At 41.1% G+C, this 16,150-nt stretch overlaps 2 protein-coding genes across 3 annotated transcripts in view; one reads left to right on the forward strand and one right to left on the reverse strand.

Annotated features, from left to right (window-relative positions):
* Positions 1-7,700: 7,700 nt before the first annotated feature.
* MED18 (mediator complex subunit 18) lies at positions 7,701-8,666 on the forward strand. Its single transcript, XM_053931876.1, has 2 exons — positions 7,701-7,834; positions 7,996-8,666. The coding sequence occupies exons 1-2, from the start codon at positions 7,762-7,764 to the stop codon at positions 8,547-8,549; spliced, it is 627 nt and encodes a 208-aa protein (XP_053787851.1). The 5' UTR covers positions 7,701-7,761; the 3' UTR covers positions 8,550-8,666.
* Positions 8,667-13,936: 5,270 nt separating this feature from the next.
* The window catches only part of CERT1 (ceramide transporter 1), a 79,234-nt gene continuing 77,020 nt past the window's right edge, over positions 13,937-16,150 (reverse strand). For both annotated transcript variants that reach the window (XM_053932207.1, XM_053932206.1), the window contains 2 exons: positions 15,300-15,436; positions 13,937-14,166 (listed from right to left, as the gene is read on the reverse strand). In XM_053932207.1, coding sequence (XP_053788182.1) covers positions 15,309-15,436 — 128 coding nt within the window. In that variant the 3' untranslated portion in view covers positions 13,937-14,166; positions 15,300-15,308. The remainder of the gene's footprint in view (positions 14,167-15,299; positions 15,437-16,150) is intronic.

The following is a 16,150-nucleotide window of genomic DNA, read 5'->3' on the forward strand; positions in this document are numbered from 1 at the left end:
TTCCTGGAAAAGAGCGCAGCTGGGAGACCACTTGCTTTCTCAGAGTGTACAAGTACACTGGGTGTGTCAGTGCACAGTCCCTGGACAATTTTCATCCTTGATGTGAACCTTGCTCATATGGTGAATACCGCCCTGGGAAAAGCTGTAGTAGAGGGCCTGTCTTACTCCTTCCAGCTGCCTTTTGGGGTGCAGTGAGAGCTCTGGCTACTACTCAGAGTGTTTTTCAGATATGTGATCCTCTCGATCTCCTTTAGGACATGGCTTACCATTTTCAAGGTCATATCCTCTTTCTCCTTTGGCTTTGGTTAGAGAAGGTTTATATTGCAGAATGATACCTGTTGAAACAAGACGATGGTTTGGGATCCTGTCTTGCCTCAGGGCAAGTTTATATTCAGGTCCATCTTGTCCTGCAGACAGAGTAGTGACACTGGTGTGCATCCAGTGACACCCCTAGCACTGACAATTCCATACCTTGTCCTCCTGCCTAGGAATGACTGCTGCCCCGGGCTCACCTTGCTCACCAGCCTGTAGAAGGGGGGAGGCCTGCTTCCAAAGTTGACCTCACCTCAGTCCTCCAAGGCTTTTGCAGTCTATTACATAATACAAAACTACTTAACATCCTATCTTAACCACCAGTTTTACTTTAGTCTGCTCTTAGGGGACTAAGAGCTTTAGCCGAAGCTTTCACAGGTTGCTCCCATTCTATTCCCACTAGGCCTTCTAGAAGAATATGGTGGGTTGACCTTATTGTTGTTCACCCCCACTCAGGTAGGACAGGAAACAGAAATTTTAAAGGCAAAAATGAGAAGACATAGATTCAGATAAGAGACTGCTTAGGAGTTAAATTGAAGCTACACACAGAAAGCAAAATAAAGAATTTATTCACAATTCCCTAGCAGCAAGCAGAGCTTTGGCACACTAACAGTTACTTGGGAAAACAAATGCTATAACCACAAATGTACCTACTTTCTCATCTTTTTCCCAGACCTTTTGGTACTGGGCACAATGCCATCTGGTATGGAATATTGCTGTGGTCAGTTGGGATCAGATGTGACTCCCTGTGTTCCTTCAGAGCCTCTTACTCACCTCTAGTCTACTCACTGGCAGTGAACACAGGAGAAAAAGAAGGACAAAAATAAAACATTGATGCTGGCAATCCCTGCTCAGCAACAGCCAAAACACTGCTGTGTAACCAGTGTTCTTAGTCACAAATCCAGAACAGTGCCTCATACAGGCTGCTATGAAGACAACTAATTTCATCCCAGCCACAGCCTGTATAAAAACAGAAAATCTGGATCTTGGCACCAATATACACAAGTGAAATCCACAACAGCAAGTAAAGACCAGCTCTTAGCATCGCAGAAGAGTATGGGTTGGAAGGGACTCACAAGAGCATTAAGTTCCAACCCCCCTACTGTTGGCAGACACGCCTTCACTAGACCACAGAATCACAGAATTGTTTAGGTTGGAACAGAATTTTAGAATCATTGAGTCCAAATCTAAAACTAACATTACTAAGTCTACAGGCTAAAAAGGCATCAGCCTGGTCCACCTGACATGTTCCTTCCTGACATTCTTCCTTCCTGTTGTGTAGTCTGATGACACCGTGAAACAGACATGATGCAGCTTTCTTCTCCCTGGATCCTCCTGAGGCCTCTCCCATGGACACAATGCACCAGACAGAACCCAAGTGTCAAGAGGAGCCAGTCATGTTTCCTTTCTCCTCCTTGCAGCTTTCCTTTCCTTTCTCCTCCAGCTCATATTAGGCAGCAGTTGCAGAATGGAAAAAATCACCTCTTTCTTTATCCTTCACCAGGAACATATGGTCAGGTTCCTCAAAGCCCAATCCAACCTGACCTTGAATACTTCCATCATGGTCCAGCCATAACTTCCAAGTTCCAGCATCTCAGCACCCTCACAAGAAATAATTTCTTCCTTACCTAGTTTATCCTTCTGGAGGAGAATTCTACAAGGTCAGTCCACACTTTCACAAGTGGAACATCAGGATGAAATTAACCATGCCATAAAAATTATGTCAATTACCAATCTCTCCCAGGACCATTGAGTGAAGGACCAAAATTAGGCAAGTCTATCATGCAAGAAGAAAGGGCACATCATCACAAGAAAAGGCACTGAAGTCTAGCTTCTAGCTCTGCACCTGGTACCACAACACAGTTTGCCGAATTTCTTCCTATGTCCCCTTAATGAACCACTGGGCTCCAAGAGCAAATGGAAGGCAATACTACAGTACGTGTATGTCAGAGGCTGCATCATTCTCAGTCCGCAGTCTCAGAAACATGGTCTTCCATGCCCCAAAAATGTTCCCACATCCTCAAAACAACTGGGCAATGTTGCTACCTTCTTTTGGCCTGCACTAATTGCTGGGCAAAAGTGCTGAAAAATCAGTTTTTCACCCACAGGCCACACCCACCCAATGCACAGGTTTATGCACAAGTATAACGATGTTGCTAAGGGTAAAAACTTTTTTTAAAAAGGTACTGGAAACAAGCCACATACAAATGTAATGGTACACAGAGGAGTCCATCTCACTCCCCATCTTTTCTATGTGAGAGCTGGCATAGCTCTGTGTGAGCTGGTCCTGTTTAACTACACCAGACATTAAAATTAGTTCAACTTTTGGGACTACTGGCTCTAAAAGATGCTTTATTAGTGGAAAAAAGAATGGGCAAGTCTATAAGGTGAAAGGAGTTACACCACTGTTGGCAGAGTTTCTGGATAAACAGTTACACTTTTTGTAGGATAATCTTGGTTTTCCCTTATGAAAATTGTTCCTGGGTAAGTCTGAAGAGCAGAGAATTCCAAGTTAACTCCTCATAGCAGTTTCTTTTAATATCTAACAATGCATTCTATATTTGGCATTTAAAATCTAGGGAACACAGGCACATAGCATAGAAAACTACATGCAATTTTAGTTTTTGCTTTGGCGATACAAGCTTAAGAAAGGGGCAAAGTCTCAAGCCACCAGGCTGGCCAGTTCACTGAAATATCTCGCTTGGAAACTGTTCTTGCTTTGTGAGGTGGGGAGGAATAAATAATAATGTGCAATACACTGAGTCTTATGGTAAGTCATCAATTACCGGATGTTTATTATGGATTTCTCTCTCTGCGCTGTAACTTAATGTAATCCCTTTAGTTATGATGGTCCCTCAAGTACTGACATACAACTCAGCCCCTGAACTATCTGTTAACACACAGAATCACTTAATGAGTAATTCCAACCTTGAAATTCTCTCAATAACTTTTCAAAATGCAAATTATGTAAGGAAATAATGATGTAAATTGCTTACTATATATCTGAGCAGAGTGATTGTCCCTCGCTATGAGAAAGACATTGAGATACTGGAGTAAGTACAGAGAAGAGCAATGGAGCTGATGAAGGGTCTGGAGCACAACTCCTGTGAGGAGTGGCTGAGGGAGCTGGGGTGTCTAGTCTGGAAAAAAAGGAGGCTCAAGGACGATGTCATGGCTCTCTACAACTGCCTGGAAGGAGGCTGTAGCCAGGTGAGGTTGGTCTTTTCTCCCAGGTAACAAGCACAAGCAGAAGAGGAAAGAGTCTCAAGCTGCAGCAGGGGAGGACTAGACTGGATATTAGGAGGAAGTTCTTCACTGACAGGGCAGACAAGCATTGGAACAGACTGCCCTGCTCTGGCAAGTTCTGGTATCACCGACCCTGGCAATGTTAAAAAAGGTGTAGATGTGGCAATCAAGGACATGGTATACTGGTGGACCTGGAAGGGTTAGGTTAACCATTGGACTTGATAAGGTTTGAGGTCTTTTCCAACCTTAATGATTTTATGATTCTAGGTGGAGGAGCCTACAGGGAAGGAATGAAGATGAGCTCGGGAAAAGGGGCAAGAAAACTTATTTTACTGTTTGTCCTTCTGTCTCCCATTAACTTCCCATTATTTTAAATCAGCAACAAATGGATTTTCCACATGTCAAGAATGTTCTGCTGTGATATAAACCAGGGAGCAATCTTCCTGTCTTTCCCTTGATCCATGAGCTTTCTCATTCTACTTTTCTCTCTAATCCTGCTGAATAGGTGGTGGGCATTTCACTCTCTGCCAAGGCTATCCCACCACAAGTCTAGTTATTTCATTCAAGAAAAAAATTTCCTCTTCCACAAGGTGAGCAAAGAGAGGAATACAAAGTAATGACTTTATATACTAATTAAGGTACTTAATACCATGACTATCCTCTAAACCCCAGAAAATGTCATTGACAAATGAGCCTTTTTGAAAGTTTCAAGTCTGCCAAAGCAGAGCAAGTTGAAAACTCTAAGGTTTCAGGAGCTTTTGCTCCTTTTTGCTCCTTTTAATTTCTGGGAGTAGAAGTTGAAAGAAGTTTGTGAGCCCCTTTAAAATGTATTTACTCATGTTGTATGAGATATTAGTCCCATGAGACCCCAAGTGAAATTTAGATTTGATTTTGTTAAGCACTTGCATCTTAAACAAGGGCTTTAAAGTTAGTTTGCAGGCTCGGGGGAGACTTTATCACTCTCTACAACTGCCTGAAAGGTGTTTGTAGAAAAGTACAGATCAGTCTCTTCTGACAGGCAACACGTGACAGGACAAGAGGAAATGGCCTCAACCTGCACCTGGGGAGATTCAGGCTGGACATTGGGAAGAATTTCTTCACTGAAAAGGTTGTCAAGCATTGGAATGGGCTGCCCAGGAAGGTGGTAGAGTCATCATCAATGGAGGCGTTTAAGGAAAAAAATGGATGCAGCACTCACTGCCATTGACAAGGTAATGTTCAGTCATATATTGGACTTGATGACTTTGAGATGTTTTCCAGCCTACATAATTGTGTGATTCGTTGCATTAATTTCAAGAAGCTAACACACAGGTTTGTGGGGTGGAAGATTTTTTGCTGTTAATTTACTATGAGTGAATGCAGAGTGCTGTATACTTAATCTGAAAGCATTTTTGATTGATAGATGTAACAAAATTGGATTTGGACCTCAAGTCTGTGACATGAGTAAGAAAAAATTCTGAGTTTTAGTAACCTTTCATCCAGTTTATGTCTAGCTGACCCTCCCTTCTGCTGGTATAATTTAAATGTGATCATGGCTGGATCACTCATTTCACCTGAGGTTTTCCTGCAGAGCTCTGCTCTGAGCACTTGACACGTGACACAGAGCTGAGATAAAAGTCTGGTCCCACATGGACGTCCCATTTCCCTGACAAAGACAGGTGAGTAAGATGGATTTTCAAAGGCACTGAACAGAATGTGGTTGGGGGGCTGGGAATAACATGTTTACCCTTCATTTCTATCTTTGTTTCTCTCCATCTCCTCCATCTGTCTGACAACCTGTTGTGGCATCTGCTGCATCCTATCTTCAACACCTGCAGAAAAAGTTTCTTTAGGATACCTTTAAGGTATGTAGGTGTACCACAGATATCCCAAGCCCACAGTGACAAGCAGCTCAGCAGCTGCAGGACTATGCTGTCTTTTACTCTGCCAGTGAAGGTACTTGGAGATGCTGTGGCTGTGGGGCCACATTTGATCACCTATTTTTTCTAGAACTACAGGGGAATGACCACTTTGGGACAACATTTATTTTCAGATTGCACTACTGCATAGCTTGTCAGACTGTGGTGCAAAACTACTCTGAGTAGCTACAGCTGTGGAATTTGAAAGAATTTTTACTTCGAGACAGAAAATTGACATCCCCTTAGGTTTCATGAGGCATCTGTAGTACCACTATTATGCACCTCAGCTAGACAGAAAAGAAAATTGGTATCATCACAGAGAGAAGTGAACCTCAGAAATTACCCCTCTTGAAATGCTTAAAACACTTTTAAGTGCTTTAACTAACTTTTACTCTTTTACTAACTTTTACTCTTCTTAGCTATGTTTCTCAATATTTTTCCATGCTAACTGTATGATGACCACACTAACTAAAGCTGATCCATATATAAGAGAAAACCTATTTTTTTGCTCCTTGAAGCTTAGGAATGCTTTTAAAACCATTACTCAAACCTTTTGTTGACTAATTTCTTATTTTATTTCAACACAGGCCTCTTATCTACAATCTGGGGAGTATGTACAATGTGTCTCCACTGTGGCAGCTCCCTAGGGCGTGGTTCCCTCCTATGGCAATATATATATTCCCCTCATGGATTGCATTTCACCCCTCAGGTCACCAAACTACCTCTAGTACATCAGGGGTTATACAAACCATTACTGCCCTGGGAGGGCACGATTATGCCATTTCTCATTTGCAGGTCTTTGGCTTGTACCAGTATTTATATAATTTTTATGGGGGGTCTCAGGGGATACCACCACTATGTAGATACTGATAAAGGAAAAATGGACATACTGTTCACATGCTGTGTGGCACAAAGGTTTGTTACACAAAAAACTGCTAAGAGTAATGCCACATTTATAACTCTATTTTGGGTATTGACAGGAGCAAATTCAGCTGGTACATATTGGGCATTTCCATCACTTTTTGAAAACAGAGGCTTTTCTGCCTAGAAATGGTGCACATCCTACCAGGCCCAGATGAGATTTCTGCCTTCTGCTGCAGGAGCTGAAGCCTGGCCCACAACACCCCAGAGCATCAGCCGCTTTGCTGTTGCTGTGAGACAGATTGGACCATTTTTGGTGGAGATTTTCCACAGAATTAATTGTATGTGCCACCTCTCCCTGGGGAATGATGTGGGTGCAGCCACAATGACCCCTGATGGCTGGTCCTGCCTGCTGGCCTCCCACTGCCCTCCACTGTGCCCCCTGCGCTGAGGTGAGGCTGGCAGCAAGCCCTTTGAGATTTGGGTCCCTCAAGATTTGAGGTCTCAAGATTTGAACCAAACTTTGCAATTTTTTTTTTCAGTTGTTAATTAGAAGCTGTAGCTGAACAGTTATGCTTAAGCAATTGCACTGTGAATGTTGCATACTTGGCTCATCTTTTGTTTTGATGAAAAGAGAAGACAATCCCAAGATGAATGGACTCTCTGGATGAGAGCTGCCAGGAATGAAGTCAGCAAGACTGGGCGGTAACTGAGGGAAGGTAATTCCAGCAGTTGATGACCGTGACCACTGTCTCATTGACCACCAAACCCTGACCCAAAGGGAGGGAAGAACCATGTCTGCAGACTAAAAGGGCTCTTCTCTTGGAGAAGCAAGAGATACAACTAGAAAATAGGGTTTGAGTACTAAATAGTTGAAAAGTTGTACAACTTACAGCCAACAAATGCTGATGCCTTGATTTGTTAAAAGGTATAAATAGTGTAGAGGTTTGATGATCAGCCAGCCTTTCGTGGGTTACCTCCTGATTCCCGGCTTTGAGCAAACTAGAATAAAAGATAGAAACACGGCATCACAGAATCGTTAAGGCTGGAAGGGACTTTTGGAGATCATCCAGTCCAACACCCCTGCTGAGGCAGGGTCACCCGGAGCAGGTGACACAGGAACACATCCACGTGGGTTTTGAATGGCTTCAGAGAGGGGCACTCCACAACCTCCCTGGAAGCCTGTTCCAGTGCGAGACCACCCTTAGCATAAGGAACTTGCCTGCTACGCCAAGCGGAGGTCGAAGAAGCCGTGCTCCGCCTCCGAAACCCGCCTAGGGCGTGTGAGGGGAGCGGGGCGCCCCAGACCCCGCCCCAGTGCCGGCCCCGCCCCGCCCTGAGCCGCATCCGCAGCCTCCCACGGCCCCGCCGAGCCGCCAGGGGGCGCTGCTGCCGCTTTGCTCGCCGCTGCCACCGAGGCCGCGGGGCCGGTGCGGAGCGCGCGATGGAGGCGCCGCCGGTGACCATGATGCCCGTCACGGGCGGCACCATCAACATGATGGAATACCTGCTCCAAGGTAGGCGGCCGCGGGACCGAGCAGCGCGGACAGCCGCGGGCAGCGGCGGGGGGGGCTGGCGCCGTGCGCGGGCGGGCCGGAGGGCGCTGGGGAGGGTGCGCTGCGGAGGGAGCCCAGCTCGGCCTGTGGGGGAGGCGATGGTCGTGGCGCTGTCTCCGCAGGGAGCGTGCTGGACCAGAGCCTGGAGAGCCTCCTGCACCGCCTGCGCGGGCTGTGCGACAACATGGAGCCCGAGACCTTCCTGGACCACGAGATGGTGTTCCTGCTGAAGGGGCAGCAGGCCAGCCCCTTCGTGCTGCGCGCCCGGCGCTCCATGGACAAGAGCGGGATGCCCTGGCACCTGCGCTATCTGGGACAGCCCGAAATAGGCGACAAGAACCGCCACGCGCTGGTGCGCAACTGCGTGGACATCGCCACGTCCGAGAACCTGACGGACTTCCTGGTGGAGATGGGCTTCCGCATGGACCACGAGTTCGTGGCCAAAGGGCACGTATTCCGCAAGGGCATCATGAAGATCGTGGTGTACAAGATCTTCCGCATACTGATGCCAGGAAACACGGAGAGCATTGAGCCGCTCTCCCTCTCCTACTTGGTGGAGCTCAATGTAGTTGCGCCAGCAGGGCAAGACATTGTTTCTGATGACATGAGGAACTTTGCTGAGCAGCTGAAGCCTCTAGTACACCTGGAGAAAATTGACCCCAAAAGACTAATGTGATTGAAAATCTGGGTCATTAAGGCACTGTTTTTGTGTTTTAGAAAAGGATGTTTTTCTAAAAAGCTTTTTGTGGGCAAATCAAAACAGGGAGAAGGGAATAAAGTACTATATATATCAGTTTTGGCAGTTGCAATTCCTGAGTGGTTTTTTTCTTTCACTTATGAACAAAAGTGGACACTTTAAATTAGCACTGTTAAAAAAATCAGTAAACGTTAATACCCATAGTGTTCTTTCTCTTGCATGGGACATAACTTAAAAAGCCTATTGTCTAACACTCTAAAAATGTCAGACTTCCTGGAATTCATTCCTCTGTGTACCCAGATCCCACTGCCATCTTAAGATTTTTAAAGCACAATTGTGTATCCTACCTAGTCATCCAAAACTTTTCTTTTCAGTAATAGATGAAGTTAATACCCTTTAATGCAGGAGGTGCTGTCTCACACAAGCATCAACACAGAAACTGCTATATAAAAGAGCAGCTAACTGTACACCTCTTGACCAAAGCTTATGTGACAGAAACAGGTACTTGTTAGGGAAACTGTTTCTTCTGATGTAACCAAAGTTAGAAGAAAATCTAGTAATATTAACATTTGCAAGTGGTTTTCCCATCTTTTAATGGTGTTCCATTATTTTCACTGGAATTGGTTAGGATAGTCTTAGTTAATAAGAAAGTAAATTACCAGGTACTTTTTATTACTGGATTTCACATAGCTGACAGCTATATTAAATATTGAAATGTTAAGTGCTTTTTATTAAAAAAATTATTCACTATTTTTCATTAAAATGTATTACAAGCAAATTAGCAGCTGCTAGTTCAATTACTGATGATTTTGCTTAGCACCTCTCTTGAAAGCAGGATGGTTGGTTACCCTAGTATTGCCGTGATAATTTAGTGTTATTTGAATTAAGTTTTAGAGTTTTCAAATACAGTTCAGTCAAATAAAGGTCAGGAAATATAAAGGAGCTAATTTAAATTTCTCAGGTTCTTTACAGAGGACAACCATTTTACCCACTGCTAAAGTGTTCCAACCTCTGTCAGAAACATTGCCACCCCAAGTGCTTTATGAAACAACTGAAAGCAGGGGCCACTCTCAGAAACCGCTTTGAAAGGTTTTAAACAGCTACATTTTCAACTGGATCAGTGCTGCAGGCTCCAGTCTCTGGGGCGTGGGGAAGCCTTGAATACTGGGGTGGTGCTTGAGCACCCTCAGGCTGAAGACAGAGCAGTGATTTCCAGCAGGGCAGCAGTGAGGCATCACCAGCATGACTGCTCATTACCTTGACTACAAGTATTTTCTGGAGGGTTCAAACACACCTGCAATTCTGTTCATACTTGGTGCATGACTCGCCCTCACCAAGACAGCACACTATCCTCGGCCTCTGAGCTGGAATTCCTTCATATACAGGGCGTAACTTCCTAGGTGCTGCATGTGCCAGGCTGCTCCACAGTTGAGTGGCAGTCTTATCCCAGCAAATGGAAATTGTCAGGGCTGTTGCCATATTTTGCCACTCTTAGCACTGGTTAAAAATCACTGGCTACAGACTTGTACAATCTGTGGCTTATCTCTTGGCACACAGAAGTTTAGGAAGTCTTGTGAATGACAATAGGTCTAACTATTGACTGATCCAAATTAATAAATAATAATAAAAAATTATTTTTAAGGAGAATGAGTTTATACCCTGAAAACTGCAGCAATCCTCAGTACCAGACTTCCTTATGCTGGCTGTAGTCCATGCATAGAAGAGGCAGGTGTGCTACAGCTGAGGACACTTTCAGGTTGCTAATGCTCAAAGTGTGTTCCTTTCTTCTACCTTTCTTCTAACAAAATGTATTTCTCTCCTCCTATAAAACTTTGTCAAAGGTGGAGACAGAAGATAATTAGTGTTAGTAATACACACCAGTAAATTGTGTGTCATAGCCCTAATTATTATTTATCATCCAGGGTCAAATGATATTGTAGTTACACAGAAATGCTCAACCTCTCTTTACTGGAAAGTATGTAATTTTTAAATTATGCACATAAGTTATGGTACCATGAATGTGGAATGTGACTTTTTTTTTGTTGGGGGGGGGTAGGGGGATTTCTTTTTGCAAGGTAAAATAGCTGCCTTCTCCAAGGTCAGAGATTACTTTAGGACTCTTTATTTTTTGCAATATATTACAAGAGGCCTGAAACAGCTGAGCTGAAGTTTTGTTTCTGTTCAAGTAATGCCTTCTGTTACTTCAAACTGATCCTCCAGTCCCACACAGCTGTAAGGTTTCTACAATTTTCCTGATTGCTATAAAAAGAAACAGAAATCACCGTATAACAAATAAAGGTAGGATTGATCTATTAGGCACCACCTATTTCTGCTATTAAGAAGTTGCTCATGGAAGCTTATCCCAGTTACTAAAAATTATTCTTACCTTGGAAAAGCCATATGCTCTGGCACATCTTAGTCCTGGGTTGCTGTTCTTCCCATGGAAGCTCCCAGAATCTTCTTATTCCGTACAAATGAAGAGCTGGCATACTCTGGAAGTGATCTCAGTAATACAAGTAAACTGCTTTCCTGCTAAATGTTTTCCATGCACTAGAATATTGTATGATACTTCATTCATTATTTAAAAGTTGGTTAAAAGGTAGGATTTCTCCAAACATTGGAAAGTTAAAGACAACAAGAAGCCCAAATTTTTCTTCATAATTTTTAATACTTTTAAATTTTAAATACTGGTTTTAAATTTGTGATTGTAACATGTAAGAGCCAACTTATTTTAATTTTTAAAACTTATCATAAGGATCATAAAGCTATTATAGAACAGTTACAACTCTACACACTCAAGGTACTCAAAAATATGATTCATGTTTTAAGTCTGTAAATGAACAGCGGCAATTCAAATACAGCATTATCTGTACAACTTGACAAAAATACAGGTGGACAATCTGATTAAAGAGAATTTGCACAACTTCAGATAAGCCAGCTCAGCCCAATTAAGTAAAAGGTAAGGTTTTTTCAAAGTGCATCACATTTTTCACAGATAAATTTGTCAAAGATTTTCAGGTTCTCAGAGTAACAATGACCATCTCATCTTCACTCCCAGTACAAGCTCTATCAAGTCATGTCCTTCAGATCTAGTTTGGCGACATCCAAATTCTCCAAACAGATATAGATATCCAGAGAACAGTATCTGATGATTGCTGCATTTTCAGCCTTTTCAACTAGTTCAGCTTACAAAACAACCATTCTAGAGTCAGCAGCTGCTTCTGCAAAGACCACCACAGCTGTGTTAACACTCCTGATCTGTTAACAGGAGGAAATTAACTCAGAGCACACAGATCTGGCAGTGACTGACAAGAGGGATGGGCTCAAGAGACAAGGTAAATTGTGTAAAACCATAAAAGCAACACCCCTTCCAGAAGAAAGGATCTAATGGCTACTCACACAAGGACAATATGAGAGGCCTACTGCCTTTTGAGGTTACTTTTTCAGAGGTCCATTAATAATGATTTCTCAGTCATGTAACTCCTTCCATAGTCTTTAAAAAGCCTCTTACAAATCTGATTGGGCAGGGCTAGCTACAGTGAAGTACCAGTGCCTTTATCTAAAAGTAAAACATACTCTTTACAAATAGTATCTGTAGTGTCATTTTATTTACAGAATAAGTCGCAAAAGTACATCACATTTAGTGCAAATGCAACTAATGATGTAAGTTTATATACTGTTTTGTAAACTTTCCATACCTTTGTAAAATAAAGCTATCCTATTAAATTAATAAACTTGCCCGTGTTCCAACAATTACCAGAAACAGCAAATAAGGAGTTAAACTCTTTATATTTTGGACTTTTTTGTTAAGTTCCAATCAGTGGCTATGGTGGAATGTACCACTGCTTGGTTGATTGTAAAAAGATGAAGTACATTTGAGGTATAAGATTTTGTTTTTTAATGTTGGTATATAAAATGCTCACTGTTGATATAGTAAAGATGTACAAATTTTCATCTTATTTGCCTTACTAACATTACCATATAGGCACTTTTCTACATATTCAAATCAATAGAATAAGTCTGTAATAAGGCATATTCCATGCACACCGTTAGAGAAAGGCAAATAAAAAGGAAAGATTTATGGAGCATGAAATCTGCATGCGTGTGCAATCATGTGTTAGGTACGGTTTCATCTCTACAGAGCAGATGAACAGAGAAGTTTTTCAACACTGTGCAGATCACATTTACTCATTTACCAAATCTTCACTAAGTTACTGTATTATATCTCTTTTCAGGCATCTAGCACACTTTATCAAATAAATTTGACTTTCAGCTTTCTTTTTTAAAGAAAATATATCTGCAACTTTTTTCCTCAAGATACAGAGTTTAGTGAAACACCAAGCAGTCTCTGAAGAGTTTCCAACTATAGGACATGGATAAAAGACCTCACAGTCAGTACTAGCCCAACACATTCCTCTCCTAACAAGTATCTCCAGAATCAAAGGCAGGCAAACATCTGACATTAAATTTTCACAGCAGCTAAAGAAAACTTTCCAGTAAGAACTATGCATTCTTATAGCTCTGATGGGTTTTTGATCAAGAGGCAAATAATTTTCTATGTGAACCTCATAGCACAGCTTTACTGAGATGAGGAAAACACATGGAGGATCTGAAAATAATGTACTCATCCTCAATCTAGACTGGGAATGTTGTTTTATGTAATCCAAATTTTTTCAATAAATATTATAGTGTACCTTCTCACAGCTTTGGGAAAGCTCCAGATATCATCCAAGAAGGCAGTCCACAGAAAGCATGGACCGATGTCTCCTAGGTTTTAGGCAGTCTCTTGCCCTCTCATACAGAATCTTTCTAGGTATTTCTGGATCATGTTTAAAGACAAAAATTCTGCAGCACATATTACATAACTAAAAAATACAATAGAAATATAAAGATATCTGGAAAAATAAAGCTTTTCACACTCTTACTCCTTCAGAACTAAAGATCGTCATAAGAGTAAGACAATAGAAAAGGCAAAGTCATAAGGATATTGACAGCCCTCAGATATTAACTGGCATTTTATGTAACAAGATGATTCATTATAGAAACCAGCAGCAATGAACTGTGATTATACAAAGCAAAACAAAACCTGCCAACAAGTTACCTAGGTTTTACTGAAGCCACTCGTTTCAACACCCCCAACATACCACACACATTTTTGTGCATATAAAGCACATACAGTATGCTATATGTGCATTTGTCTCTTGTGCTTTTTACACATGCACAAAAACTGCACAAGTATCTTAGGAAGGTTGACAATGAAATTCTACAACTTGTTTAAAATTAACACAGTAGCCCATGTTGGTGATTCAAAGTTGTATGCGCTTTTCTTCTTCTAAAGCAAGTAAATAAAAACAGAGCCATATACATGTTATCAATACATGTATTTATAATTACACACTGACTCAGCAAGAAAGTTAGCAGGAGAGAGCTATTGTTAAATATTCAGCCCCATGGTGTTGCAACACTTCTTCACTTCAGTATATAAAGCCTAGAACCTGGGCCATAAAAAGACTGTAGATCCTTCGTTCCAGCGTGGAGTGCTCTATGCATGGTCACTTCTCCAGTGTGGAATGCTCACCCAGTCTTGTTCTGATTGCTGCAGGTAAGCAAAAAAAAAAAAAAAATACAGCACTGAATAGTTTGTATACTGCTAGCAAAATGAACTTGTTAAACACCTTAAATATCATCAGGACCACTATGATTATGTGTTAACTGTTGGCTTGTGATGCCATGTTCTTAATGCTTTACTTACACTACTTCTCTAACAATTCACATTTAAAATTGTGTATCATTACAAGGATAACTGTCACAGAAGAATGAAACAACTAAGACTTTTGGAGTCTGACACAGTAAAGAGAACCCAAAAATAGAAGTAACCTATGTCACACATAGAAAAAGTAATAGAGACTCATCTTCAGATGTGACTGAATGATGCTATATAGCACTAGCACAACTAAACAGAATTCTGTGGCTTGACATGACAGTTATAGAAAATGAAATACATAGCAGGTGTTGAAAGTAGCAAAAATGAGTTAAGCCTTATTTAACACTAAGGGGCTTAGATATCCTTAAAGTGATCAAGAAATCCTCTTCTAATGTCGTATCATCACCTAACTGTTCAAACAACTTTAGATTAGCCAATAGCATATACCATTAAGAATATATCCATCGACTTCAGAAAGCACCTGGAAATCCCTTTTCTTTCCTAGGTTCATCAGAGAGACTAAAAACTTAAGTCACAGTCTTCTAAATACTCTAGTAATTCATGTTGGTCTCTCAGTGAAGTTCCATTAAAAAAACATCCTAGGTCAAAACTATTCTGTTAATATAAAAGAAAACTGAAATGTATGCATAGTCTATGAAATATGCAATTTTAAGTAGAATTTAAATTATAAAAACCTCATGAGGCTCTAGAGTAAGTTCAGTATGTATTTTTTCAGAACAAGTGTAAAATGCCTGTGAAAAAAACCAGTACTTCATCCTGTTTTACTCCTATATAAATTGGACATGTATGCAAAAACTTGCAAGATGAGCCAATAGAAGTCTATGAAAACTAATGCTGGCTAACTTGTGTAGCCTGTACACATGAATTACACGATGGTTTTAAAAAAGTATATTGCATGCTAAAGCAAGCACTGAAACCATGCTAATAATGTAAGACACTCCTAGATTGCATACTTCAATTTGGCCTTTAAAATGGTGAATCAAGAATTTAAGAAGTATTTATACCTGCTAGTACTAGAATAGAATAGGCTTTCCTGCTGTTTTCTCTTGCACATACGATGTAAAACGCTTTAAAAACTTTGGATATTCTCGTTTAGCCACTGCCCGTAACACTGATGCTGGTGCCCATCCTCCCGGGTTCACTAGAAGTAAACAGGAAGAAGGACATTGAAATAAAGCAACTCCACTAAATGTTGAAAAAGTAAATTTTAGTTCATTACTCCTGCAACTCTTCCTGAAGTAACAAGAAAGAATAACCATCAGCATATTGTTTTTATGTCCCTAGGCTTATGTTTAGCACTTTCTAATTGTGGTACCTGCCATCAAGCTCAGTCCAGATCTATGATGCCATTATTTAGAAAACATTAAATATGCTGTATGGTAAGTCTTGGGAAAATGCCTGAATAGAAGAGGATATTCTCTATGGGCTTCCAAGAAACAAAGAGAAAGAGACTTGAGCAACTTCCTATTTCAAAGAAAGCAGAGTCAGTCTTAACTTTTCAGTAATTCTGTATTTGCCTGCAGAACTGCCACAAAGGCAACACCCTGCAAATGATTATAAAGCATTTAAACAAAATTTGAAATTATTTTAAATTACATTTTCATTCACAGGGAAAATATGTTGCTGAAAAAGCTATCACTTCCCATATAGTCACAGTTCAGAATTTAGCAGTGAAAATATACTTTTTAAATAATTCAAAAACTTAAAAAAAAATAAAAAACAGAGTAAGCTACCCTTGAAGTGTTTTGTGGCTCTGGGAGAGAAGATAGTAAGCATGTATCTCCAGTACTACAATACATTTCTAAATACTGGGTACAGCAACAATACAATTTAGCTTTGACAATCTTTCAGTCAA

The sequence above is a fragment of the Vidua chalybeata genome, chromosome Z (assembly GCF_026979565.1).
Source record: "Vidua chalybeata isolate OUT-0048 chromosome Z, bVidCha1 merged haplotype, whole genome shotgun sequence".
Taxonomy (NCBI): Eukaryota; Metazoa; Chordata; class Aves; order Passeriformes; family Viduidae; genus Vidua; species Vidua chalybeata.

Bases quoted from the DNA above. Each gene is read 5' to 3' on its own strand.
- MED18 (XM_053931876.1), top strand. From the start codon at position 7,762: ATGGAGGCGCCGCCGGTGACCATGATGCCCGTCACGGGCGGCACCATC. The intron at 7,835-7,995 runs GTAGGCGGCCGC...CTGTCTCCGCAG, and splicing joins GATGGAATACCTGCTCCAAG to GGAGCGTGCTGGACCAGAGC.